The sequence below is a fragment of the Thunnus albacares genome, chromosome 4 (genome assembly GCF_914725855.1).
Source record: "Thunnus albacares chromosome 4, fThuAlb1.1, whole genome shotgun sequence".
NCBI classification, from domain to species: Eukaryota; Metazoa; Chordata; class Actinopteri; order Scombriformes; family Scombridae; genus Thunnus; species Thunnus albacares.
The window spans coordinates 11,303,479-11,330,878 of NC_058109.1; the positions used below are offsets into that span (position 1 = coordinate 11,303,479).

The 27,400-nt window shown below is 36.7% G+C and overlaps 3 protein-coding genes and 1 long non-coding RNA gene across 56 annotated transcripts in view; 3 read left to right on the forward strand and 1 right to left on the reverse strand.

Moving 5' to 3' along the window:
- The window catches only part of igfn1.4 (immunoglobulin like and fibronectin type III domain containing 1, tandem duplicate 4), a 38,374-nt gene extending 37,944 nt beyond the window's left edge, over nt 1–430 (forward strand). For all 50 annotated transcript variants that reach the window (XM_044348782.1, XM_044348785.1, XM_044348819.1 and 47 more), the window contains one exon: nt 88–430. In XM_044348782.1, coding sequence (XP_044204717.1) covers nt 88–92 — 5 coding nt within the window. In that variant the 3' untranslated portion in view covers nt 93–430. The remainder of the gene's footprint in view (nt 1–87) is intronic.
- Nucleotides 431–2,007: 1,577 nt separating this feature from the next.
- LOC122981426 (immunoglobulin-like and fibronectin type III domain-containing protein 1) lies at nt 2,008–20,008 on the forward strand. Of its 2 annotated transcripts, none has more exons than XM_044350148.1 (24): nt 2,008–2,142; nt 4,577–4,665; nt 8,040–8,162; nt 8,269–8,408; nt 8,690–8,789; nt 8,900–8,926; nt 9,272–9,317; nt 9,399–9,591; nt 10,518–10,631; nt 10,731–10,893; nt 11,021–11,293; nt 11,409–11,780; nt 12,885–13,009; nt 13,201–13,342; nt 13,448–13,741; nt 13,860–14,159; nt 14,853–15,029; nt 15,167–15,295; nt 15,477–15,785; nt 16,833–16,918; nt 17,018–17,210; nt 18,421–18,717; nt 19,355–19,681; nt 19,784–20,008. In XM_044350148.1, the coding sequence occupies exons 2-24, from the start codon at nt 4,638–4,640 to the stop codon at nt 19,786–19,788; spliced, it is 3,963 nt and encodes a 1,320-aa protein (XP_044206083.1). In that variant the 5' UTR covers nt 2,008–2,142; nt 4,577–4,637; the 3' UTR covers nt 19,789–20,008. The 2 variants fall into 2 exon arrangements, with proteins under 2 accessions (XP_044206083.1, XP_044206082.1); XM_044350147.1 differs by having other exon boundaries at nt 2,010–2,142; nt 11,400–11,780.
- LOC122981428 lies at nt 14,038–22,872 on the reverse strand. Of its 3 annotated transcripts, none has more exons than XR_006403234.1 (4): nt 22,681–22,872; nt 22,301–22,464; nt 16,586–16,645; nt 14,038–14,125 (listed from the first exon to the last, which is right to left on the reverse strand). It is a non-coding gene; the product is annotated as an uncharacterized LOC122981428 (long non-coding RNA). The 3 variants fall into 3 exon arrangements; XR_006403236.1 differs by lacking the exon at nt 14,038–14,125 and adding an exon at nt 15,792–16,466; XR_006403235.1 differs by lacking the exon at nt 16,586–16,645 and having other exon boundaries at nt 14,039–14,125.
- Nucleotides 22,395–25,630, forward strand: LOC122981427 (protein Ycf2-like). Its single transcript, XM_044350149.1, has 4 exons — nt 22,395–22,658; nt 23,407–23,885; nt 23,984–24,131; nt 24,277–25,630. Exons 1-4 carry the CDS (start codon nt 22,395–22,397, stop codon nt 24,703–24,705), a joined length of 1,320 nt encoding a protein of 439 aa, XP_044206084.1. The 3' UTR covers nt 24,706–25,630.
- Nucleotides 25,631–27,400: the final 1,770 nt, after the last annotated feature.

Below are 27,400 nucleotides of genomic sequence, written 5' to 3' on the forward strand. Positions count from 1 at the left end.
CTTAACTTAAGAGTTGGTATTTTTTCTGAAGAAATTGTTCTAGTTTATTTTTGTCTTGATTGTTTTCTCTCTTCTTTTTCTCCACAGATTGAAGTGGCATTAAGGCATTATGATGTGCTTCCTCTTACTGAAATGTTTTGGAAAACACAGTGAAAGTGAATGTGAAATGTTTTGGTGTACTGCATAGATTGTATTGAAAGTGTGTGATACTATTCTCTGAACTCCTAGAAAAACTATCTAAAATAGTCTAAATGCTAACTTATTTAATTTATTTGAAATGTTACTGATTTGCAATTGTCATCGGGATATATCATCATCATATACAGCAGGAGTGAAGTGACAAACTAAAATTAAAAGACATTTGTCAGTTTTTTTCAGAAAACAATAGGACAAATCTCTTGTAACAACTGCAATAAATCAACAAACTGTCCATCGTGTGTAGTGTTCTTTTTTATCTTGTTTATCACAGAAATTCTGTTTTTATTAATAACTTTGAAAATATTCTTCACCAACTTCACTGGCAGAAACAAACTCAGTGGCCATCATTAAGGCAACAGATGTTTCCCGCATGTGTTTCCAATTGCACATGGCTCCAACATCTGAGCCCACGACACCATGTACATCACATTACCACATTAAGCCCCTGGGAACTGAGCACACATTTTCATTGCATTTCCATATATATCCACCTGAGCTACCCAGTAAATAAGAGGATCCCTACTGCAAACTTGAAATTAGTCCTTTTTATATCTATAGTCAGATAACTGAGTCTTTGGGTGAGACAACTATGTTCAACTGATAATATGTACATATTTAAAATAAAGGATTCATACATCCATACAATATATAAAGTGCCAGTCAAAGGTTTGGGCATACTAGGGAATAGGAAGATGTCTCCAATGTTTGACTGGCACTGTACATTCACATTACATACTATATTTTACTGACAAGGCCAACGTAAATCAAGTCTATAACGTCCATCATGTGACATCTTTACAGAGCAGGGAAGCTGTTGGATATAGCCCTTTGACTAAATAGCACAGCCAAGATGAGAATTCCTATTTTATCTGATGACCTTATGCTGACTGATAATAGTAGAATAATGCGGCATTGTTCTACCTTTAACATTTAGTACAGTTGTTAATATACCTTTATGTAAAAGTGCTTATCTCATTTCCTCTGCCTGGTCAGAGGTGATATTTGTGTTGATTCTCCACTCGTGTCATCAGGCTTTTCTTGCAGTAATGTCACAGTCTCTTTTATGAGGTCAGGGTGACTATTCAAACTGTCTGGATAAGTCATGCTTGTTTAACCTCTGACAATGTGAACCCAAAATTCTGCTCAGTGCAACGAATACAACACACCATCACACCGTGAGCAACCACCTTTTTGTAATGCCACCCCAGGTCCAATGTGACTCACCAAATACCACAAGCATGCTGTGAGAATTTCAGTTGATACTTTCAAAGGCTAATTGGAACGGCCAATTCATTTATATCAACTAGAGATTACTTTACCAAATAAAATGTCTCATGTTAATGTTTATTGACCAATAAAGGTCATAGTGATCATATTTCTGGAGACCTTGTGATGCTGCCAGTCGAAACCTTTTGGTGAGATGCTTTCCCTCTTGCACGCGGGAAATTGCAGTACATGTCTATTGTGGATCCATAAATCATGAAGCCTCAACCATGGACATCATGTACAGCAATATCCATCACTAATGTGATTGACATTAATGATATAATGCTAGAATGTGTCATAGCTTTATTTAAATCTAACAGATGGAATGTGAATCTTGATATTAGTATATGATGCTGCACATTATTTTATATTGTCAATAGTAATGGGGGAAAACTGTTGACTTGATATGGCCCATACCAGATTGAATGAACAGTCATAATGTATTTCTAGTGCTAACTGCAAAGTGATCACTTTCATAGGGATGGGTAAGAGTAACCTTCACCCTTTACTACTGCTGCAATATGGTTTTTTTCCCAACTGCATTTTACCCATGTAAGGCTTCCTATGGGAATTTTATCACCGAACAAAAAGGGGTGTCACCTTTGATATACTGGATAGATAGATAGAAGAGTACAAGTTGAAGACGGATGGCTGAACGTACACGACGAAGAAGTGAAAGTAAGTGCGATTAATTTTTATTAAACAGCAAATTTCGCGTGTCAGTAATTTATCAAATTTTTCAAATGACTAAAAGCAAATAAAATAAATGGTGTGACCGAAACCTGCATGATGTAAGGTTTCAATCGATATGTGGTACGAATCAAGGCAAATGTAATATTATTCAAATGAAGGACAGAAAGGCATCATTTGTTGAGAGAGACAAACATTAGGAGACTACATTAGTACAATCAGCTCTATGATTATTTCACATTAAACTAGTTTAAGACAAATAGCAGTACGAGTGATTAGGTAGCGTAATAAATCTAATAATCATTTTCTTGTATGTGATTTTATTACAAGCATTTATTAAGCCAAGATAAGCATTAGTTTGGCTTTAAAAGGTTGCCAAAGCATCTGATTCTGCTGCTTCAAAAATCAAAATAACTAAGAAAAGAGGAAAAGTCAGATAACCTTTAAGATAAATAAAAAGATCTACAGACACCTGTTTATTTCATATAAATGTGTAAAAAATGTTTAAGCTGTCTACAGAAGTATTTAAAGCTTTTAAAATCTCCATTTTCATACAATCAGTTTCCAAGTGTCCAAGGATTTTTATACTGTGTAGAATGAAAAAAATATGAATTAACCTCTTGCAATCGCCCTATAATACAGAGATTCAAGATCACATCAGTGTGCCATATTTCAGCGAGGAATGTGACTTATTCTTCTGGCTCCCCATGACTAACAAAGGACTGAGCAGAAGCCTATGATCAGTTTGCACTGCAGAATGTGTGACACATCAAAGTCTTCATTTTATGCTGGGTTGTAGATCTTCAAGGTCAGATATCCTTGTTCACAGTTTTCAGTGTTCCTCTTGGTCCTAAAAATTAAAGGACCATGTAAAAAGCCTTATGGCTATCATCATGATATACAGCCCATTTTGTTCAAATTAAAAGCCTGTCAGCTCTGGAGATACCAAAAGAATTACTCAACTAACTCAGAGATAGATAAAATAACCTATACTAACAGGCTTTTGGTCACTGCTGTACACTGGTGCTTGGCCTAAAAGTCTCTTGGGCAACAGTGAAAGTAGGTCATAGTCATCACCAGTTTGTATGGCTGAGTGCTTGGTAAAAACAATTTCTGAATCTTATTTTAACTTTCTGGATAAATATTGTTTTTCTATTAGCAAATGAAGTACACAGTTTGTGCTTTTTCACATTTCAACACAAGCAAATCTACATGACTGGTCAAGAAAAGCAGTTTTGTCAGCTTTGAGTTTGTGTTTTCCTTTCAGTCTTTTACTGATAGTTCTAGATTAGATGCCTAACGAGAGTCACAGCGCAAAACATACTTTTTAAGACTAGGTGTCATAAAAGAGATTTACAGTTATGTGCATCGGCATAACAGTCTGATGCAAAGACATTCTGCTCCTGTCTATGTTTGGATCCTGAGCAGTTAAATTGCTGGCACAGCCACTTGACTCCACAGGCAGTTAGGCAGAGTCAGCCAGTAGGTGGGATTTCACATTCCCCATTTACAGTGTCCCAACATGTCCCCAAGTGTCTGCAGGAGGCAAGGCATCCCCACTTTGACAGGCTGATGTCATACAGCAACGTAAATGATACTTGAGTAGAACCTCCCAGGCAGGGTTTCTGGCCTGTGACCCCAATTTTAGGTCTCCCAAGTTCTCATGACCCTTGCATGGTCAAGTTGAGTCATGTGATGTTGAGTATATTTCTGACCAAAGAGGGAGTGCCGAATGAATTAAATTTGATACTTACTTTTTCCAGTTAAATCAGTTTGTTTTTTTAATTATGCCCATTGGATGCCTATTTTAACTATTTTGTAAATATTTTAGTTTTATTCTGTTTTCTTTTATTTTCTACTTTTTTCTCATTATTTTGAAATAGTATTGTTTCCTCCCATTTTATTTTGCTGTTTTATTGTAAAGCACACCACAAAAGTACTACATAAATAAAGTTAATAATGATAATATTGACACACTAGGAAATCCTTGTGGGGTTTGCACCAAAAGGTTGAGAAACTCTGCCCCAAGGCCCGTAGGCGGATGTAAAGATTGCCAAACAAACAGTATTTTCTGCAATTGACTGAAGTTTGCTTTTCCTTTCCATGACTTGAATCTCTTTAACATTCATTTGAAAGTTATTTTGAATTTTTTAGTTTTGGGGGTGATATCTTGCAAGAACCTTTTAACCTTTAATATGTCTTCCATAAATATCCACAAATGCACTAGTTGGCTTTCTCATTGCCCTTTGCTAGATCTGAGTGGAAAAGTAATAAAACATATGTTCGACCATACAGAACAACATAATGCCAGAAACATAGGTACTTCACATAATGTCAGAGTTTTTTAAATCATTATTATGTTTTTCTTTTATAGCATAAAGGTAGCTACATACAACTGTGACAGTTTTTCTTTGTGTTTCAGCTACACAGTGATTCCAACGCTGAACTCTGAAACATCTCGTGACAAACAATCAACAGCTGCAATGACTTTAAAAACAAGCCAAGCCCCAGGTAAGATTAAACAATGTGAGGGATGTTTTTGTTGTTGTTTGTTTTTTTGTGTGCATACTGTATTTTGTTTGTCGTATGTGCAAAAAATGTTGTGTGTTGTTGTATTATACACCATTGTACAAGTAAAAATTTAACATAAACTTTTGTCACACTATATATTCAGAGAAAGTCCTTCCCTAATAGTTCATTTAATAAATACTTTAGATATACTTTTATCCAGCTGGTTTTTGATTTTTAATATATGCCTTAAATGCATTACCAGGTTTAATTGAGATCTACTAACAGAAGGTACTTGTGAAGGAGAGTACAATATGATTCTAGTAGAGGAAGCGAAGAAGAAACAAATTAATAACACTTCCTTACTACCACCCACTTCAAAACAAACATCATTTGATGCCTGAAATCCAACATCTTTAGTATTTGAAATGGGAAGAAGTGTAACATGGATATATATATGAAAGACAAAGTATACCCATTAAAATTTATGCTTCCAAGAAACACTAACCCGGACACTCTTAAAACCATTTACACTTACTTTAGACACCTACCACTGATGCACCAAATGCTTTATGAAAGGGATATCCCCTCAATATAGCCAACAAATTCCTACTTCTCCTGATGTCTGCTGGTGTCCAAATCCAACACTTCTTCCAGGAGCAATTGGTATGCAGAAGCAAACAACTGACTGCTGTCCTACCAGACTTGGATTATGTGTGAATCAATGCTGGAGGAACAAGGTTACAAGAAATCCTGCCTGCATTTAGATGATATAAGAGCGTAAACCAGCCCCTTGAGAGATGACACATACAGTTTGATGAATATTCAATACATGCCCTCTAACTGGAGTAGGGGCTGCTGCAGAAAAGTAATGTAGAATGGCTAATCTTTAAGAAACTCACATTGGAAGTAGTGAAATAATAAGCCAACCTATGAATTTACTGTATGTCTGTGCAGATGCTTTACTTCAGAGAGAGGAGGGACTGGCTTCACTTTGAAGTCCACTTTGTAGCTGTATTTCCACATTATCAAAGTAATTTAATTCATCTTGTGCTATTGAATAGAAATAGTTTTTCTCCGTTTTTCATTCCTTCACTGTTGTTTTTTCCCCTGAATCTGTACTTTTTGTGAGTATTACCACCTGCCTTCACACATGTATCCATGTGATTTTGTACCACTTTAGTAGATGATGTGGTAAAAGTAGGACAGACATTGAAGGGCTGCTGGCACAATATAAAGTTCTAAAATGGATATATACTAGGGCTTATAACATTTAAATTTCCAATAAATCAAACAAGTTGTGGACATCTCCAATAAAATTTCTACACCTGTAAATGAATGGTGGACATAGATTAATGGCTTTAACTGTCCCAAAATGTGTTAAATTACTATTAAACCAGGATGGCTGCAAGCACTTACTGAATAAACCTGATGAAGAGTTGCATAAAGACAGTGACACAAAAGCCATAAATGCTTGACTGGACTGAAGGTTTCATATTTCAAACTGGGTAAAAATAACATTGTGTTTTTTTTTTTTTTTAACTAAATCTCAATTTTGCAACTGAAAACATGATTGCCATTGTCATTACTGTTATATTCTGTAAAGATATTTATTGTCCCCAGAGGATGAATCCTACTGACTTTTGTGATCCCCCTGACTTTACCTATAGCGCCACCATGAGGTCGACATTTGTGTTTTTGAGTCTCAACAACTATTGGATGAATTTGTACAGAAATTCATGTCATTCACATGATAAATTGTAACAACTTTGGTGATCCCCTCATTTTACATCTAGCGCCATCATCAGGTCAACTACGTACATTCCCATAAACCTCAGCTGTACTGTATGGGCTGGAAATAAAGAACTGATCTTAAGATTATTCAACTTATTTTTAAAGCATCTCTCTAATCTCCTCATCCTCTATTCCACCTCCAGCCCCCTCAGATCTGCTGACCAATCAATGGTTTAAATTTTACTGCAGTGACTCACTACATTATACTCACAGCAGTACATTTAATTCTGTTGTTAGTAAGTAATGGTATAATGTGCAGGCCAGAGTGAATGAAGCAGCTGAGTCATCACAAGATATGATGCTTGTGCAGAAAAGAGACAAACAGATGGTGGGTTGGATCTAGTGATTTCAACAGCTGTTGGATGAACTTGGTGTTGTGTGCTGAGTCATCCTACAGTTGAAATGTCATCCATCTCTCTTTTACACCAACACGATAAAGGACTGTCAACTGTTTTACTGTCTAAGCCAAAAACAAAGAGTAACTATGCTTTTGACCGCTTGACTTTGTAATAATCATCCTCAAAGTCTCAGAGAAGCAGACTTTTCAAAGCATTTTTTCTTTTATAGCGCTCTATCGGAAGATCAGTAGTTCGATTCCCGGCTCCTCCAATCTACATGTCGAAGTGTCCTTGGGCAAGATACTGAACCCCAAATTGCTCCCGATGTGCCATCTGTGTGTCAAAGTGTGTGTGAATGATTAGATCCTCCTGATGAGCAGGTTGGCACCTTGCATGGCAGCCCATGCCATCGGTGTGTGAGAAAGGGTGAATGTGCCTTGTAGTGTAAAAGCGCTTTGAGTGGTCGGAAGACTAGAAAGGTGCCATATAAGTGCAGTCCATTTACATGCATTTACACTACCATGTCTGTTTTTTAAATTTCTTTGTAAATATAATTTGGAAAGGTATAAATAAAATGAATCTATTTATTTTATAATTGAAAAATATGAACAAAATCTAGTTATTTGTACACTTGTGCCAAATTGATTGGAATTTCTTTTAAAATGAATGAGCGACAAAAAACACCAAGTTTAAGTGAAGTAGTTCTTGATATATATACTGTATGTTGCCTTTTAGATAAAAACAGATCAGACAGACAGATAATTTAATTGAAAATACATCTTAGTCAGTACAGCAAAAGGAAATACAGGCCTTGTCATAATTAAGTGGTTGTAATGACTGACGAAAAGAAATGAAATAGTGACCTCTTGTGAAATTCAGATATAACCGCAACCAAAAGCAAAAGCACTGGTGAAAATGCTTGTAATGCCCCTCTACAGTCCATGACGGAAAATAATTTTACAAATCGTGGACATTAACACATGGTAATAGAGATTCAATGATTATTGATTGGTTCAGCCATATTTAATCCCATAGTTTTTAGGAATATTTTAATAGTGTGTATATTATATATAACCTGTAGATGCAGAGTAAGGGTCTCTGGCACATTGTATATAACCTGCCATCACACATAAAGCATTGTAACATTTGTGTTTACTGTTTCTTGACTCCCTCTCTATGTTTGCTTTCACAACCTCATACGGCTAAGTTTAAGTGTTTTTCAATATTATTTTCTGTTCTTATCAGTGGCTATCAGGAAAAGGTCCAGAGTTCCTGGGGTTATGATCACTCAGTATATTGAGCAAGTTCCTAATGGAAAATCAACACCTGACTTCACCCGGAAGCCAATGGCTACGACTGTTCAAGAGGGTAAAAAAACAAAACAACCAACAGCATAAAACTGAAAACAACACCATTATCACACTATCTACAATAGTAACACTGTTGTATGGCTCTCTGTATTTTGATTGTTCAGGTAAAACGGTTCATTTTAGAGCCAAAGTTAGTGGAGAGCCGACACCAACTGTCACATGGGGGCGTAACAAGTGTGAAATCAATGACCCAGAAAAGTACAAGACCAGATATGATGAAAGAGACCAAGAGTACATTCTTGAGGTGAGAAAACAACAGAAAAAATTAAAATGATCCATGAGCACTTCTGTCATGGACATATTAATTAATATATTGTACCACAGTCCACCTGCACTCCCACACTTGCCGCTCTGTATTACAGTAATTGTTTAAAATAATGAGGTAGAATATAGTTAACATGAACTTTGCTCTCAACCACAGTACTTCACATTACTCAGTTAATTAGCTCATTCTACACATCAATGGGAAACAGAACATAATGCTAAGCACTAAATATGTAATCTATGACAATATTGCTTTATCAGATGCCCGATGTAAAACCAGAACAAGCTGACACCTACAAATGCTTTGCCACCAATGAGTTCGGAAAGGCTGTTTGCACTGCAACACTCACTGTTTTTGAAGGTGAGAGACAGATTAACTATGCAGTATGCTGATTGTACATTAATTAAATTAAATTTTAACTCCTCACTTAACATTCTCTGTTTTATTGTTGTTTTCATGTTCTCTTCCAGTTGGCTTCAAGAAGACAGGACTGGCAGGTATGAAATTTACAACAGGACTATAAAAGGAGCTTACGTCTGCTCTTTCTATCATACACCACTCCATGAGTTTCTTTTCAGGATTATAGAGACTTTCAGGTTGTTTTTTGTTTTTTTTTCTTGAATAATATTAACAATGTTTGTTAAAGAGCCCTTTGCCTTTGCCAAAGAAGGTGGTGGTTTCAAAGATCAAAGGTTTTTTGTTTGTTTATTTTTACATTTTTAAGGTTTATACAGAATCATAGGTAAAGTTTAAAAAATTATGATGATAAAATTATTTGGCATCAAAGAAACCTGAATCTCATGAATATCTTTTTTTCAAATTTACATCTCATTTTCTCTCAGCAAGTACACCTGCACCACAGGATTTCAGATCAATGCTTAAGAAAACGTAAGTTTGATTCAAATTGAAGTTTCTTGTGTATTGCTGTGAAACCCCACAAAGCACATGACTCTGTTCCTCTCTTGTCAGTGTTATCAAACGAAAAAAACAACTCCCACCAAGGAGAGATGGAGAGATGGATCCTAAGCTCTGGGAACTGCTTCTCAGTGCACCGAGGAAGGACTATGAAAAAATCTGTATCGACTATGGTGTTACTGACTTTCGCTGGATGCTGAAAAAACTGAAAGTATTGAAAAAGGAAAAGGAAGATGAACAGGCAAAGGTACTGTATGCTGTCAATGTCACAGTCTGAAACTACAATTATAGTCAGGGCTTTGATAGCTGTTAGAGTTTGTAACATCTGCACATAAATTCTGGACCATTTATTTTGAGCCAGCAAAATGTTTGTGATGTTTGTTTTTTTTTTTTTTTGCTTGTTTGTTTTTTATGGGGCCAGAACAGTGACAGTTAAATTTTGGCATCTAAAATAAAATTTGGCATTGAAAACAAAACCTGAACTGAAAAAGGAAACATTGGCATTGAAACACTTGTATTAGAGAAAGTTGTATTGGCACTGAAAAAAGTTTCACTGAAAAATACATAACACAATAACATGGGCATTAAAAAAGTTCCAATCTTATTGTCCTATCTTGATATTTTTTGCATTATGATGTGTTTTTCAATGTCAATCTTTAGATTTTTTCTTCATGTCTATCTTTTTGTCAGTGAGTTTTTTTTTTTCTTTTAAGTTGTCAGATTTTCTTCAGTGTCACTGGTTTTCAGTTTCAACTTTCTGTCAGCGTTTGTCATGCTGCCGCCGCTCTAGCCTCATAGTTTTTTAAACAACAAAGAAAACTGATGTGCATGTTGAGCTGTGAGAGTTTATAACACTTCCCACAAGCATTCAGCTGTATTGGGTGACCCAAATATCAGCTAAAGTTTGCTTGAGTTTTGCCAACTTTAAAACCCATTTGCATGAGACATGCTTTTAAAGTCTTTTTAAATTTTTCTTTCCTGTGCTTGGAGAAGATTTCATGCCTGTGGTTACATTGACCTAGTGCGTGTTAAAAATTCAAATGTTCTGTTCAATATCGCTTAATAAAAAATGTCATGGCTTCAGTGTTGAAGTTTCAATCAAAGCCTACAGATAATGTACTGTACCTATACAGGACTTGACCCTGCTGTCTTAACAGTGAAATTATTTTGTAGGTTGTAGAGAAACTGGAAAATGTGAAACAAATTGAAGTGAAACCCGATGGGACAGCTGAATTTAGCCTAGATATGACTTTACTGGATCCCAACAGTACAATTAACTTATACAAGGTGAGTTAAAAATCTATCTCAAGATGAACAATTTACAACAAATAACAGCTAAAAAAACCCCAAAACAAAACAAAAATCTGACTACTTTTCTCTTAAAAGGACGGCACAATGGTTCCATATGGTGATGATGAAAATTCAAAGCATAGCCTAAAGAAAACTGGGACTCATTATGTTTTCAGCATCAAAGATCCTCAGCCAGAGGATGCTGGATTTTACCAGGTTGATGTTGAAGAGGCAAATGTTCTTTCAACTGACTTTCGAGGTGAGCCATAACTATTGCACTTGTAATATATCAGAAGTGATTGTATTAGCAATTTGCAAGACAAATCAAAGCATGAAGTCAGTCAGTTCATTTTCATGTTCCACACCCTTCTTTCTTCCTCTCTTAGTGCCTGATGTGGAGTTTATAGCAAATATTAAGGATGTGAAAGTTTTTGAAAGTGAGGACGCCCTCTTCCAGTGTGTCTTGTCAACACCCCTCAACAGAATAACTTGGTCAACACAGGAATCGTCACTTGAAGATGGGGACAAATATGAGATCACTGTCTCAGAGGACAAACTAATTCACACATTAAAGATTAAAAATTGTGAAAAAGAAGATATTGGTGCATATTATGCCATTGCTGGCATTACCTCCAGCAGTGCCTCTCTCACAGTGGAAGGTGGGACATCTTTTCTGTTTTCATTCTGATATATACATTGATTAATGGAATATCAACAAGAGTAAATTGCTTTTTCTCCCTACTGTGTGTGTTCACTTTAATTCAGCGGATCCAGATCATAGTAAAGGCCGTAAGGGCACCCAAACTGGGGATCAGGATGATCTGATTAAACTGGCTTTGGAACAGCAGGCCAAGCTGCAACAACAGAAAGATGACCTAGAGGCAGCCAGACGAGCACAAGCTGAAAAGGATGCTGCAGATGCAGCAGCTAAAGCTGCACTAGGGGATGGAGGAGATGGTTCTGGCCATGGTTCTGGTGATGGTTTTGGCGATGGCTTTGGAGATGGTTCTGGTGGGAAGAAGGATGGAGAAGACAAAAACAAGGCAGATGGAGATGATGACAACAAAGGAAAAACAGAAAATGATGACGCAGATGATAAAAAGAAGCGAGTACGAACAGGCCCATTGCTTCCTGACACTGTTATAGGTAAAACCGCTTACTGCATTGTGTGTAGACTGAATAACGTGTGAATGCATTACAGAGATAAATATAAGTTTTTATAATTTTAGTTCCAGTGCTCTTAAATTTGTCTCTGCCACTGCATATATTGTCAGTTTTATATGGGCCTCCATTTATAAGTGTCTCAGTATTAGGCTACTCCTAGGAATTGCACTGGGAAATTTGACAAGGATTAAAATTTGAACCAATCCAGAGTAAAATATGAGAGATACTCACAGTAGGGAGCTTTCTACTGCAAAGAACAAACTGAAATGTACGGACTGAGATTTGTATTAACTATTTTTAGGCCAATAAATTACAATAAATATCTTTGAACTGTGAAGTGGGCACAGTTCCATTCTGTTTATGGAGAAATTATATAATGGCTTTTGAATATTATAATAATACACAACTCACTTACTCAAAGCAGCTGAAGAGGAAAAAAAACAAGTAATCAGAAAACATCATTTAAACTTTAAACTGTAGAAAAACAAAACAGCTCCACTTACAGGAGAATGATAGAAACTGAGGTGCAATTTTGATGGTCTTTTTAAATTGTAATCAGTATTAACACAACACGAAAACAGCACGCTAATATGTTCCTGCATTCTCTCTACCTTTGTTTACACTTGTTGCATCAAAGCTGAGATCTGTGGTAGTGTTTTTAAATGATATACATGTATTACATTAATTATTGTTACAGAATTAAACACTAAAAATGGTTCATAACCAACTGAGGTTGAAGACACAAATAGCACACAGTTATTGCATTAGCATCGCTATTTGAAAACGTAATACAGATGTTCAGGACCCATATGTCTGATGATGCTTACTTCACTTAACTTCATCACTTAAGCAAATAATAAATTTGTTACCTGGTCACTTAATTACATTTTGACTATGTGAAAAACAACAAGATTAAGCAGCAAATATATGACACTAAATGCTCTGTAATTTTTCACGTGGAAAATTTAATGCTTGCATCATAACTAAAAGTCTTCATTTAGTTAAGATGCAATCATGAACAACCTCTACTTTTTGTAAATTGTAATATATATTTTTTAAATTTTGACTTTGTTCTTACTGTTGCAGATCATGGTGTTCAGTTTGTAAGTGGGCTGTCAGACACTGTTGCTAATGTTGGTGAACGTGCAGAGCTGTCCTGCAAACTAAGCAGTGATGCTTCTGAGGGATGTTGGTATAAAAATGGGAAGCTGGTAAGTCAACTATTCCAGGAAAATTTCAAGTGTATAGGAATACTGCCATGAATATTTCCTAGTTTTTAAAACCATAGAGGTTGTCAGAAATTATACACATTGCATACTGTCATTTATATGTAATTTGTAAATACTTGTGATGTGACTTGTGATTCAAAAACCTATGATACTGAACCTTTTTATCTGACAAGATAACCGACGATGATGGGGCAACAATTATTAAAGATGGAGCAAGTCACAGGTTGATAATTGATTGCTGTAAAAAAGATGATACAGCTTTGTACCGCTTTGAAGCTGAAGGACGTAAATCAGAAGCAACACTGAATATTCAAGGTCAGAATTGAAAATGGTGGCTTGTTTCCATAAAATCTGATACATTTTGCTGTGGTTTAAAAGGATTTCTGTTTTTGACTAAAACCTTTTTCTCTTATATTGAAGACCCACCCAAAATCGACCTTGACGCTCTAGGAGAATTCACAAAGCCAGTCATTGTAAAGGCAGGTGAAAATGCCGAATGGAAGCTGCCATTCTCAGGTGGGGCACCGATGAACATACAATGGTACAAGGATGATGACGAGCTTTTGCCTGCCCTCAATGTGAAGATTGAAACATCAGCTACTGAGAGTCAACTATGCCTTACTAAGTGCCAGAGGAAAGATTGTGGAGAGGTCAAAATCAAAATTAAAAATGAATTTGGTACAACAGAAGCAGTTTCGAAACTTATTGTAATTGGTGAGTTGATAAGAAGAGACTTGCCACTTATTATGATATTACACAACGTACAGTATGTAAGGAGATAAATGTTTTTTCACTGTTAGCACAATATGAGTTCTTTTCACTCCTTTAACAGACAAACCCACACCACCACAGGGACCTGTGGACATTATAGAAAGTGCTGTAACATCTGTTGAGTTCAAATGGAAACCGCCAAAAGATGATGGTGGATGCCCGCTCACAAACTATATCATAGACCGCCAACAAGTGGGGCGAAATAAATGGTCAAATGTCGGAGAGATGACTAGCAGCAGCACAATTTACAAAGATTCAGATGTAGACCCTGGAAGGAGATACTGCTACCGGATCAGAGCCAAGAACACAGAGGGCATCAGTGATCACCTGCAAACAGAGCACATAGCAGCTGGTGTATTACGTAAGTCATTCATCTTAAACCCAGCAATTAGGAAAATTTGTGGTGTAAGGGCTATTGTGGCAGCTGTGTGATTAAATATTAATACTATAATTGTTTTTGAAACCAGGTAAAAGAATCATACAGTGATACAAATATAATTTATTTTCATTTATTTTGACAAATCTATTATGCTAATCAAAAAAAATGTCAACATTAATCCAAAAGAACTGCAAAAGTACAGAAAAATGTCATGTTTTGATGCTACCACTAAGAGTCGCCAAAGTCCAAGATTTTAAAATCTTAAACATGGAAGTTTAAATCACTTCTACCTGTCCCGAAGACCACAATTTCCAGGATGTTTCAAATACTCCTGCATTAACAACTCTTAAAATACATACATACAAAAAGACATGGATTAAGTCGTTGAACTCTTTTGATGGATGCACAGTAATAAAGATATCAATATCTAACTGTGGGAAGCATGCACAGGGAGGTACTACCAGTGTAAGCTTCAATGGAAGTCCATCAGAAGTAAAACACATTGCGCAATTCTTCCAGTGGACAATGCTTCATTCACCAAAAGTTTTCAGCTATCTACCAAACTTTATTTGGGTCATGACGAATGGTGTATTGGAGTTTTGGGACTTGTTTTAATTTTGGAGATAAAAAAAAATGTAGTGCAACATGCCAATATCACAACATGTTTCCCTACAGGTTATCCTGGACCCCCAACAGCACTAAAAGCAGTCAGTGCCTTTAAAGACTGCATCAACCTGGCTTGGTGTGCTCCAAGCGACACTGGAGGAACCAAAATAGTGGGATACAATTTGGAAAAGAACAAGAAAGGCACTAATTACTGGAGCCTTGTGAACCAAGCAGGGCCAATCAAGGGTATGTCCCTCATATCATAAGCTGCAAGAATATACCACTATTCGCTATGTAAAAATGAATGCATGCTATGAATTTGCCATTCAGCATTAATTTATGATTCTAATGTAACACTGATAATTTCTTTCTTTTTTCTCTAGATACAAAGTATGCAGTGAAAGATGTCTTTGAGGGGGCAGCATATGAGTTTAGGGTTTCTGCTATAAACCTATCTGGTGTTGGAGATCCTAGTATTCCATCTGGCACAATAATTGCAAGGGATCCAATGAGTAAGCCAATCACAATTAATTCTTCCAATTTACTGCATTTCTCTTAGCTCACTGAAAATCATATAAATCATGCTTTACAGTGAACCAGCGTGGTGTTCAACATTATACTATCTGCAGCTCTCTGTGTAGTATAAAAGCACAGTCATGCTGAGCCAATAACCTCACATTATTGTAATTTCAGAACCCCCAGGCAAAGTCACAGACCTGAAATTAACATCATCTAATTACACTACATTTTCCCTGGCTTGGACTAAACCTAAGGAAGTGAAAGGGGTAGAGGATGAAGCCCAGGGGTACTACGTGGAGATCAGACCAGTAGAAAGCCTTGAATGGACCCGCTGTAATGTCATCCCAATTACTCTAACTTCTTACACTGTGCTTGGCTTGAAGGCAATGGCCACATACTGGGTGAGAGTAATTGCTACCAATTATGGAGGTGATGGAGACCCTCAAGGTTTTGACAATTACATCATTGCCATGCCTCCTCCTGGTAAGAAGACATGCAATTTAAATCCAATACTTGATGGTTTCTTAAAGTTTAATGAAATAACTTTTTGCTCTATTATTCCTAGAAATGTCCTGATCGGGTTTTATAAGCACTGATCCTGATACATCTCATTTCATATTCCGTATCTGCAAATAATCAAGATACAGTAAATATTTAGTTTTTCCTACATTATACAGCTGCCGGGTACACCCATTAAATAAAATGTGCTTACAGCTGTCAAACGTAAATCTCAGCACTAAGAAATTATAGTCTGCACGAATTAACCGAAATCCTGAAAAACATGTCAGGATATAATCAAGATATTATTTTTTTTATAATCTCTTTCAGGACTTTTTCAAGACTTACTTTTGTATCTTTTCTGTCTTTTAATATTTTATATAACATCCATGAACAGAGGAGTTTTGTGACAGCTTCCAATCATTTTCACAGAGAACAAAATATTGAAGTTCAAATGCTGCTTCCAGCCAAGAGTAGTATTTTAAAAGCATGATACAATGTCAAAACACCACTGTAGTAGAGGCAAAATGACTTGTTTTTGTTGTTGATTTTAACCAAAGGAGCTTCATGCACATAACTGATACAGACTGTCTGTGTGGATATGTAGGAAACTGCTGACTTCTGTGTGTTTGGTTGCGCCACCCTGCAGTTCAATCAGTTGCAACACTGTGGGATAGAAATAGGTTCCAGAGATGGAGCAAATGTAGCAGCTTTTGACAACTGGTGTACCCGCAGCGCAATGTATTACAAAAAACAAAGAATCGGAAATGGATCTAGATTTATACCACTAGTGAGTTGTCTTCATCCCAGTGTTGTGCATTTACTCGAGACATCTCTGTCCATTTCTGTGGGAATAGAAAATAAAACAAAAATTCAAACAAAAGTTTTGATTTCATAACTGTCTAGAGCTCAGTAAAGAGTATTATAAAATGTAAAGAATGAAAATATCAGTTTAATAAGAATGAAAAACAGTTTGCTAAATTGTATGAATACAAGAATCTAAACATTTTTTTCTATACTTTACCCTCAAAGTGAGGCCAAAGTTTACAGATCGCAAAATGAAGACCTTTATGGTGGTGAGATCAGGAAACACTGTTCGTCTCAACATCAACTTTGAGGTATTGCGCCAGTGGATTTTTCTAAGAATGTAAGTTAACTGTAACGGTACTTGGATTTTTATTAATATATTAATCTGATCTTTTCCTTATTGTCTACAGGCCTCCCCCTTGCCAGATATCTCTTGGTTAAAAGATGGTATTCCAGTGTCCAAACATGTAACAATTAGCAACTTTGATAAAGGTTCTCAACTGTTGATCCCCACATCTGAGCGGGCTGACACTGGCATCTACACCATCACTGTCAAGAACATTGTCGGCCAGGAGAGCTTCAATATTGAAATCAGAGTTACAGGTGAATCTGAATGAGCTGAGTATCTGAGTATTAACACATTGTTAGTCAACATTATTGGGTTAGAGAGACTTGTCCCTACCCAGCTATCCAACACATTAAATACTTGACTCAATAAATTTCAGTTGGATTTAGTGAATCCAAGTCTCAAAACTGTAAAACACACATGCAGCAAATAGAAACGGGGCTGGATACAGTCACATGTTAAGCATGTTGCATACAGTACTATAGAAAGACCTTGATTTGAATTTGTAACTTGTTGATTGTATAACTTGTACATGATTGCATACTTACGTATTTCAGGTAAGCAATTAAAATAGGTATGAAGCTATGATAGGAACAGTATCAACAGGCAAGATTAGCATAGGTATAAATTTAGCATTAACCATTGTTTAGCACAGAAATATTTTAAGTACTACAGAGGGAAGTGAGGATTTAACACGAAAAGTACAAAAAGGTATCAGTAAACATAGCTACATTGAGAAAGGAGGGTGATGGATAAATATAGGTAGGATATATTTTCTGCACATAATAAAGATCATGTATGACAAGATAATCTCTACTCAAACTTCACTAACTAGGTTCTTCTGAGCTTTCAATGAGCTATATACACTAGTGAAGATAATATGGGCAAAAGCTCTGAAAAAGCTAGAAAGTGGACCTTGAGTTGAGATTACTTTGTTACACATAGGCTACTGTTTTCTAGGTCTGAACTTCCATGCTCAAATAAAGATGCCGCTTTCTGGGTTAGATTTAATCCATTTTATACCTGAAACAGAACATACTTAACAAAATTATATATATTTCTGAATGTACTCAGTACTCCACTGCTCTGCTAACCATTAAGCCCCCAACTAAAGAAATTTCCAGCTCCTTTTTTTGCAGATGACTGCTGCTATCAGTCTTCTATCATTGTTACTGGGTCAAAAATAATTTGAAGTAGCCTAACCAATGTCAATATAAAGTGTAAGAGAGCAAGTTCAACAATGTTCCAAAATGTTCTTGTTATCAGAAAAGTCATTCAATGTATTTTTTCCATGATTATATTGTTGTTGACAGGAGCAACTGTAATATTAGCTTTAGCTGTTAGTTCACAGAGATCATGTGAGGATATCACCTCCCCAACCAGCACTTTTATGTCCGACCTAAAATAAGCAAACTAACCCTGTAATATCAGTAATTAGTATTTTTGTGTCTCTAAATCTGGCTCTAGATGATCCTATGCCTCCAGGACCAGTGCAGCTGGATCAGAACATCCCAGGAACAGTCACTCTGTCCTGGACTCCCTCTCCAGATGAGAAGAGGGATGACAGACTACACTATATGGTATCCAAGCGTGACTCCTTCAAACGCACTTGGAGAACAGTGGAAGACAACATCTTTAACAATAAGTTCACCGTTGTCAACATTTTGCCTGGACGGGAGTATTACTTCAGGGTATTTGCTAAAAATGACATAGGACTTTCACCACCTTCTAAGTCCCCTGCATTTGAAATCAAAAAGGAAAAAGGTTTGTGCCTAAAATTCAATCGCAAATACATCTGATTCCATTTTCACATTCCTGCACGCAATACTGTATCATGGTTCCTGTGTTAGACTTGATGACTTTTGAGAAGCACTGCTATATTTAAAAATCCACACACCTCTGTGAATTAAATTACACTCTCAATATGGCTTTCCTGTAATAATGTTTATAGAGAGCCAAAGTGACGTTCTTTAAGGAAATAAGGAAACAAAGGAAGGAAGGAAACCTTCACAGTCACATTGATATTTGTAATAAAGCAAAAATTCAACTCAATTCAGCAACATAATCTTGCTTAAAAGTATGTTGCATGGTTCACTCCATTTGTGTAGACAGAGTTGTTTTTAAACAAAATTGAAGCATCAAAGGCAAAGATTTTTTTTTTTAGTCTCTAGTATGAGTCGAGCTCCAAAAACAGTATTTTTAACAGTGTTTTTAAAAGACCAATAAAAGAAACACTCAAAGATAAATTGCATTGAGAAATTAGTGAAACAGGACTCCGCCTCTCTTTTTTTGATTCCAGCTTAAGTTAGAAAAAAATATCTTTGAAGGCCACTAGTACAAACTCAGTAATTTACAATCATAATTCTGTAAAAGCCTAAACTTTATGTTCTTTGCACCACAGGAAACTTCAAACTGAATGTGCCAAAGACAAAATCTTTGGACTTCGAGTCACCTCCATCATTTACTATTCCCTTGAAGAGGCGCACAGCTCCAGAAGGTTACGAGTGCTACATGAGCTGTGCAGTTAAGGGTGATCCAACTCCACATGTGACATGGTACCGCAACAATGTCAGCCTGAACACAGACACCAACTACTACATCACCAATGTATGTGGTGTCTGCTCCTTGCTCATACTAAGGGTGGGACCCAAAGACGACGGGGAATACAAAGTCGTCATAGAGAACCAACTGGGGACAGCTGAGTGCTCAATGATGCTGAATGTCAGAGGTATTAACATTTGGACAAAGTCTAAAAATCATATATTTTTCTACAAAGATTTCCCCTAATGTAGATGAAACAACCTGAGAGTATTAATGTGTTTCTTTACAGAGTGAAGAAGAGCTGCAGTTGATGGACAGCTAAACCAACAGATTCCTTAAGTTTTAAATCAAATAGACTAAACTGAGTGACAACTTTGATTAATTTAAGCTACTCTATTTCCCACCAGTGTGATGGTGTGACTGTTTCAACATTTTATAACCTTAGAAAGCTCCAGAAAACATGAATTGAGCATTTTGGGAAAATGTCATATGCTATTAAAGTTTGGAGATATTACATCAACCGGCTCTGTCTCTATTTAACTGAAAATGTGGTGAAATACAACACGAAATTGAGCATGTTTTGTGTTTTCATTCATTTTGAGTTCCACAGTGTCACATTATTCCACTGATGATTGGTGGCCATATCACACCAAGAAATGCACAGGTTTTCATGTGTACACCCGGTTTTAAAATGACAAAAGAGCACCACCTTGTGGTGAACCTGCAGCCTGCTAAACATAAATGAATAAGAAGAGGGAAGTAAGAAAGAACATTTACTGAAGTAGTGTTTTGAGGTACTTTTACTTATACTTTTACTTAGAGTCAACTGCAATTCAGAGGGAAATGTTATAGTTTTTACACATGTGACAGCTATACTATAGTGCAGGTAGATTATATAATCTCGTTAAATATGATGGATTACTAAAAACAAAAACAAAAAACACAACAGTAAACAGAATGGTTACTTTACACTTAGACACACCAGCAAAACCTCTGTTGAAACCACCACCTCTGTTTAGAAAAATTATAATAATCACATTATAGAGAGGTAATCCTATTATTTACAATACGATTTTGCAGACAGGAAAGAGCAACTTTTAATAGCTTTCCATTATTTTTTCTACTTCCTATCTCAGCAAATCATTCCTTTTCTTCAGATAATACATTTGTAAAGTGGAAAAATCTGCAAGTTAGAAATTATATCAAATCTTTCCCCTCAAACTTCACAGTTACAATAGATTAACTTGATGTATTTGTGATGGAGGATATGTAAAGACAGAGTGAAAAGACAATTTGGATGTAAACGTATCAACTGATGTATGGCAAAATAGCTTGAGATAAATCCATATCAGTTCTGTTAATGCCAAGCATTGTCTCATTTAATTCTAAATTTTGCACAGATTAGCCTACATTATTTGAAAGTTAAACTTCATAATCTCTTTTCAGATGTTTCTATGTGATGAGTCAGGCGAAGCCACCTTTTTCCATAGCTACATACAAGTTCCTGGACAGAGAGCTATATTTGATCGGTACCTGATCCAACTTTTAAAATATTGGTGGTGATTTACAACAGAAACTCTTCTTTGGGATAATTACAGCTAAAAAAAAATCCAGAAAGAGCTGAGGTGCCAACAGTGAAGCAGTGGCTTTTAGAGGCACTTTTAATAGCCTAGTTGTTGAAATGTGCTATATAAATAAATCTGCCTTGCCTAGAAATGATCAGTACCCTACACCTGGAAAATATGATATATGTTTTAAAAGAAAAAGATTTAAGATCCAATAGTTGTTGCCATATCAACACTAACAGATTTGCTTTCAGGGAACTCATAAGAACTTGAATATGATAAAATTCAGCATCCCTTTCCTCTCTTATCTGGAAGAAAGTTATACTCTGTCTTAACAACATCACTTGTCCTAATAAATGAATTTAGTGCCTGGGCGGTGCTCAATGAGGAGGTAATGTTTTCTTTCCCTTTTTTTATAGTTTGTTTGTATATAATGTTGTTACAGTAACTATGCCTGTGCAAGTAGGGCTGCAACGATTAATCAATTAATCAATTAGCTGATCGACAGAAAGTTAATCGGCAACCATTTCGATAATCAAATAATCATTTTAGTCATGTTGTTTAGCAAAAATTACAAACATTTGTTGGTTGCAGCTTGTGATGATTTTAAGCTTTTCTGAGTCGTACATGGCAGTAAACTGAATTTCTTTGGATTTTGGACTGTTGATCAGACAAAACAACATATTTGAAGAAGTCATCATGGGATCTTAGAAATCATAGCAGGCATTTTTCACTATTTTCTTACATTTCTTACCCATAGGCATCCAGGAATTGAGCGAATCTAAACAAGTAAACTAAGAGTCGGGAGGTGCCTTTTTCCCAACTTTGTCCAAAGGGAAGCCCACAGCCTCAGACTTTGAAAACCCGTTATAGACAAAACGATTAATCTAGAAAATAATCAGCAGATAATGAGATTAATCATTAGTTGCAACCCTATCAATGTTTAACATGGTCACACAGATCAGCTTACATATTTTAACACTCTTTTGATTGGAGATATTTTTCTACATTTCAGCTACATTTTGTAGCTAATACTAATGTACTTTTACTTAATTAGAAATTTGCCTTTACAGCTGTTGGAGTATTTTTACACTGTGGTATTTTACTTCTGAGTATTTCTTCCACCACTGCAGTTACATAATATGCTGTCACGCCCCCCACCAGCAACAGTTGCTTTGAATGCTATGGGGGTCCAATGAATGACTAGGTCAGAGGGTCTAGCAGAATAGAAAACGTGATACCTTAGCAAATCCCGACGAGAAGCCTCTTTGCTGCATCCATTTCACTGAAGACACACAGCTCTACTTGGTCCAGTCAAGTCCCCCATCTGCTGCCATGGCCAAGAGAAAGTCAAAGAAGCAACAAGAAGACACCTCAGTTCTGCTGGAGCCATCAGCGCAGCAGTCTAAAAGAAAGATAAAGTCATATGCTTCATCAGCTCTGTTGTTGTTCATCATTACCTTCACAATTGGGGCCTCTGTAATGGGGTGGTTTTGTGTGCAACACCAGCAGACCCTTGACCAACTGTCAGAGTCTTTCACAACAATGCAAAACAGGATCACAAACTTCCAGCAGGTGATGGAGATGACGGACTCACAGGTAAGTTAGCTAATTTTCTCACCCGTATTTCTGCTGGACCGGTCATTTCATTACAAAATACTTATAATTCCTTTACTTTATTTTGTTTAAATATGTTTACCAAGTGAAATTAAGCCAACTAGCTTAATTAAACGTGATTTTGTCGTCGTTTACTAAGCAAGCAAGATGTGCATGCTGGTAAAAAAAAAAAAAATATATAGCTGCGTCAAGCTAGACAAACAGAACGGAGTACACCGGAAATTAATACTTGCCTTCAGAATAATTTTAGTTTTCCCAATTGAAAATAAGAAAGGTTTAATGAATGAGTAAGATTAAACAAAGAAATAAATAAATGAGGATGTGCATGACAAAAAGACATTTCCAGTCACATATATATAAGGAGTTTGTTCCTTTAAAAAGATCGTTTGAATGGATACGTTGGTCATTGAGTTTTATTTTGAAAACCTAAGGCTGTAAGGCATTTTAAACTGGCTGGTGGCTTGACACTGATAGTAACACCTGTTGTTATTTTTAGGATGTCCTAACTGTGAACAACTTGATGGTCACGTTTCAGTGACATTCAGAGCCCCTTTATTATGAAATAAATGCACTGTGTGTTTTACATCTTTAATATCAGCATTCATTGCTACTAGGAAAGAGTGGTATTGATTAAAAAAAAAAAGATCAGTAGACATAAATCTATAACCATATTTAAAAATGTTTGAACTCAGTCAAAACACATTGCTAAGTAACGTAATTTACTGTCTAGCCGGATACAGGTTTGGTTATGGAGGAGAGGATCTTTGCCCTGGAGGAGGCTCAGAAACAGGCTCAGCAGAAAGTTGAGGTTGCCCTGTCAACATCAGAGAAGTTGAAACACAACGACTTCGACTCTCAGCTTTTGGCCCTCCACGCTGAGATGGATACCAGATGGGAAGAGATTAAGCAGGTCGCCCTGTCCGTCACAACTCTGCAGGCCATGTTCAATAACCAGAATGAGGAGTTTGAGGCCATGAAGGAGAGTGTTGTGGCGGGTTTGAGCTCCAGCTCAGCACTGGCTGCTAAGGTGGCTGGGCTGACCAGTGCTGTGGACAGTGCATGCGCCAGAGCTGATGAGCAAGTTGCATTGGTGGAGGCTCTTAATGCACAGTTGGAGGGACACGCTTCTGAGCTAAATGATCTGAAAGGGTCGCTGTATCTTCATAATGTAGCACTTTATACAAACACCCAGGAGATGGTTGCAATAAAGTGAGTTCAATTTGATTTTACAGACTTTATTTGCATGACTGAATATATTTTAATTTTCACTTTGCTGAGTGTTTATTCCTGTCTCGTGTGTATCTCAGGGAACTTGTTGCAGCGAAGCAGGCCATTCGTGCCCAGGCTTTGGAAGAGATGCTTAGTTCAGTTCAGATGACTCTGGATGAGCAGTTTTTCACTTCAAAGACCCTCCATAGCAGCATCATGGCTCAGCTGCAAAGTTTTCACTCCAAGGTATAACTCTGCTACTTTTACTTTCACTATTTGTCTCACAAACTTAACAATTTTTACTATTTCATGACAGCTTTCATTGTATTTCAAGTTTTAACTTTTGAATTACATTTGGATGAGTAATTAATAACATATCTTTCCACCTCAGTTGGCAAACGGACCTTCCTGGTCAATGAATCTTAACTCAAATGCGGAGGGCCCTGCAGCAGAGGAGTTCATCTCCACTACAGCACAGAATGCCACAGAGGTACAGGAGAAGCTAGAAGATGTTGAAGAAGAGGCTGAGCAGGAGGATGCTGAAGAACAGGTGGAGGAGGAGGCGATGGAGGAGAAACAGCCACTGCAACAGGAAGTGGAGGGAGACGTAACAGAAGAGGAAGAGGAAATTACAGGACAGAGTGAGGAACAGGAAGATGCTGGTGAGACAGCAGAAGAGGAGCTCGCAGCAGACTCTTTAGAGGGTCAGACTTTGGAAGATGAAGTATTGGAAGATGTTGTGGAGAGGGAGACTGTGGAGGAAGAGTCAGTTGAATTGAATAGTGAGGTTGTGATGGATGAAGATGGAGAGGATGAGTAGTTGTAAATGAAATGTTCCAGTAGACTGGAAACCAGTAAAACACTGCAGCACCACCATTACTGTATAGTTCACGTGACTGTGATGTTAAAGTCTTATCTATATAGATGACAGGGAACCATTTTTATATACAGCACACTTTCTTTAAATAATAGCTTTAAATGATTTCTACTATTTGTTATATTCCACATGGGTGGGGTTGACTGACATATAGATTGTGTCAGTTGAGATGTCCATCACAAAAAATATGAGGATTATTGTCTATATAGTCAGATTCCAGCCATATAAGGCTTTTTATGGTTTTTACTTACCTTCAACATGCAGCATGGTATCAGAAATTACTTTTTTTTATACATTTAAGTCTTGACAACATGTATGATGATTGCTATTGTTATTGCGATATGAATCGATAAGAGCATGGAAAGGGTTGGGGGGGTGAAATATAAAAATAAGAAAATGTGAAATGGCCCAGGTTAGTGAGAGTAAACTGTCGATGTAAATGACAATTTATGAAAAATAATTTAAACAATTTTGGCTCAGAATTAGCTCATGACATTTTTAAATTATGTAGAAAAACTCATTTTAATAAATTAAATTATTTATTTGAGGTCAAATTCATTATAATTCAGCTATATACAAATTACAATATTAACAGAGTATATAACGTCAATTGTTTTTGCAATATGAAAGAGGAAATGAATGTGACTGGATTCATAGGTTGTAATTTAACACGTGTACATGAGTAGTGCCTTACACTGTGAAGTTATTTATGGTACAAGTGTACGTGCTGTACATGTGAGTACATATGATTCCATTGGTACATGCTGTTCTCTTGTCATGAAGCTCTTTTGTGAAAGGTTGAAGTACTCTTTTCTGCCAGCAGGTGGTGCCTGATTGCCACCATAATAATAAAGAACTAGAATGTGCATTTCCTGAGGAAAATGTGTGTGATTGCTACTAACTTGTTACTAGTTTTCTGGATAATTTTCACATCACTGCAATGCATGCTGGGAAGTATATTCAAATAAGCTAAGACTGTTTCTAAAGAACTTTATATGAAGAGAGGAGGAGAAAAAGTGACAAAGGGCGTATGTGTCTGTGACAGTCTATGCCACTATCAGTAATCAGGAGATAAGGAGCACCTGTATGCATCTGCATTTTTGTCACCTTCAGCTCTACTGAATGCTAGCAGGGATCGAACTCACAATCTTGGGATCTAAACAGGGCACTAACATGACAACATTTTTAACCACTGTACTTTTTGTGTATAGCACTACCTGATGGCCAAATATGACTCTTTATCAATATGCATATCTCTCTTCATCATGGCTTCATTATAGTTCTATATAATAATATTAAATAGTCACATTGAATGATGGTACACGATACAATATTTAAAGCAAATTTGTTCATAAGAGCAATGTTATGAGGAGCACTGCCCTGAGACGGTATTAAACCTTGCAATTTAACAGGGAAAGCTGACCATTACCAGGGCTTAACCACAGAGCCAGTGGGGGATCCCTGAAACTGAAGCTTCAAGTTTAGAGATTTGTACATCATTAGTGGCAGCAGGACTAGCTGAGGATGAAAATGTATAATATATGTACACAGTGTTTGAGGGAAGAGAGAATCTGCAAGTTTAAAAAACAGGAAGGACCACCTGCAGTTTTTATTGCAGTCAATGAGATTAATTAAGGTTTAGATTTTAAAAACTATTACTCCTATGGGAAATATATTTACATTTTTAGCGAGAGGAGGCTTGTGGCAACATTTTGAGGTGTGATATATGCTTGATCTGCTAAACTGTGGGAGTGAGACATGTTTACATTTTTTTCTGGTCTAAAAATATCTCTGCTCTCCCCTGTGCCTGATGCTGTCACATGCTGATGAGATCTGAAAGCTGCTATAAAAGCCTTCACTTGTGACTTAAATTGCTCCAAAAGTACAAAAGGTATCATAAGTAATCAGATTACACCCACAGTTTGTCAAACTTCTATCCATCCGTCCAGTCGTCTCTGTGTCTGCAGACTGCAAGTGTGTTTTCACTGATTTACAGAGAAAATTCTCTTTTGATTCTGTGTTTAGTCAGTGGCAGCCTCATTATTCCTAAGAACTCTCACCAGACCATATACGAATATTTAATCTTTTTAGATTTCACTGTAGCTGCAGGACTCATTTCATGATATGTAGAGATTTCATTCATCAGCACAGCCAATGAAAGGACTGAGGTTTGGAATAGTCTGGAGAAGGTTGGGATAGTTTTGGAGAATGTTTTTGATAGCTTGGAGGAGGTTTGGAACAGTTTTGGAGTTTCACAGTGAGCAGCATTGACGTCTCCACAGTGGTTTAAAGAGACAGTTTGACCTTTGACCCGAATATTCAAACACTTTCCTGGTGTTTTTAAAGTAAGTCCATGTTTAAAAAAAAAAAAAAAAAAAAAAAACATACAAAGGTAATGTTTGTTTTTGTTCTCAGGTTCATTCTGATGGAACTGAAGCTCAAAGCGCAATTTACCTGAATGACTGTGTGTTCCCTGGAAATCGCCCAATTTTCAGGAAACACTGGCCAATAAAAAAAAAGGAAGAAACCAAAATCAAAGCAAAAAAGGAAAAGGAAAAATCACACACAAATGCACACAGTCCCTCAGGCTGCCTTTCACACTAACCTGGCATCCTTTCTCAGGGTGTGCTGGTGTGAC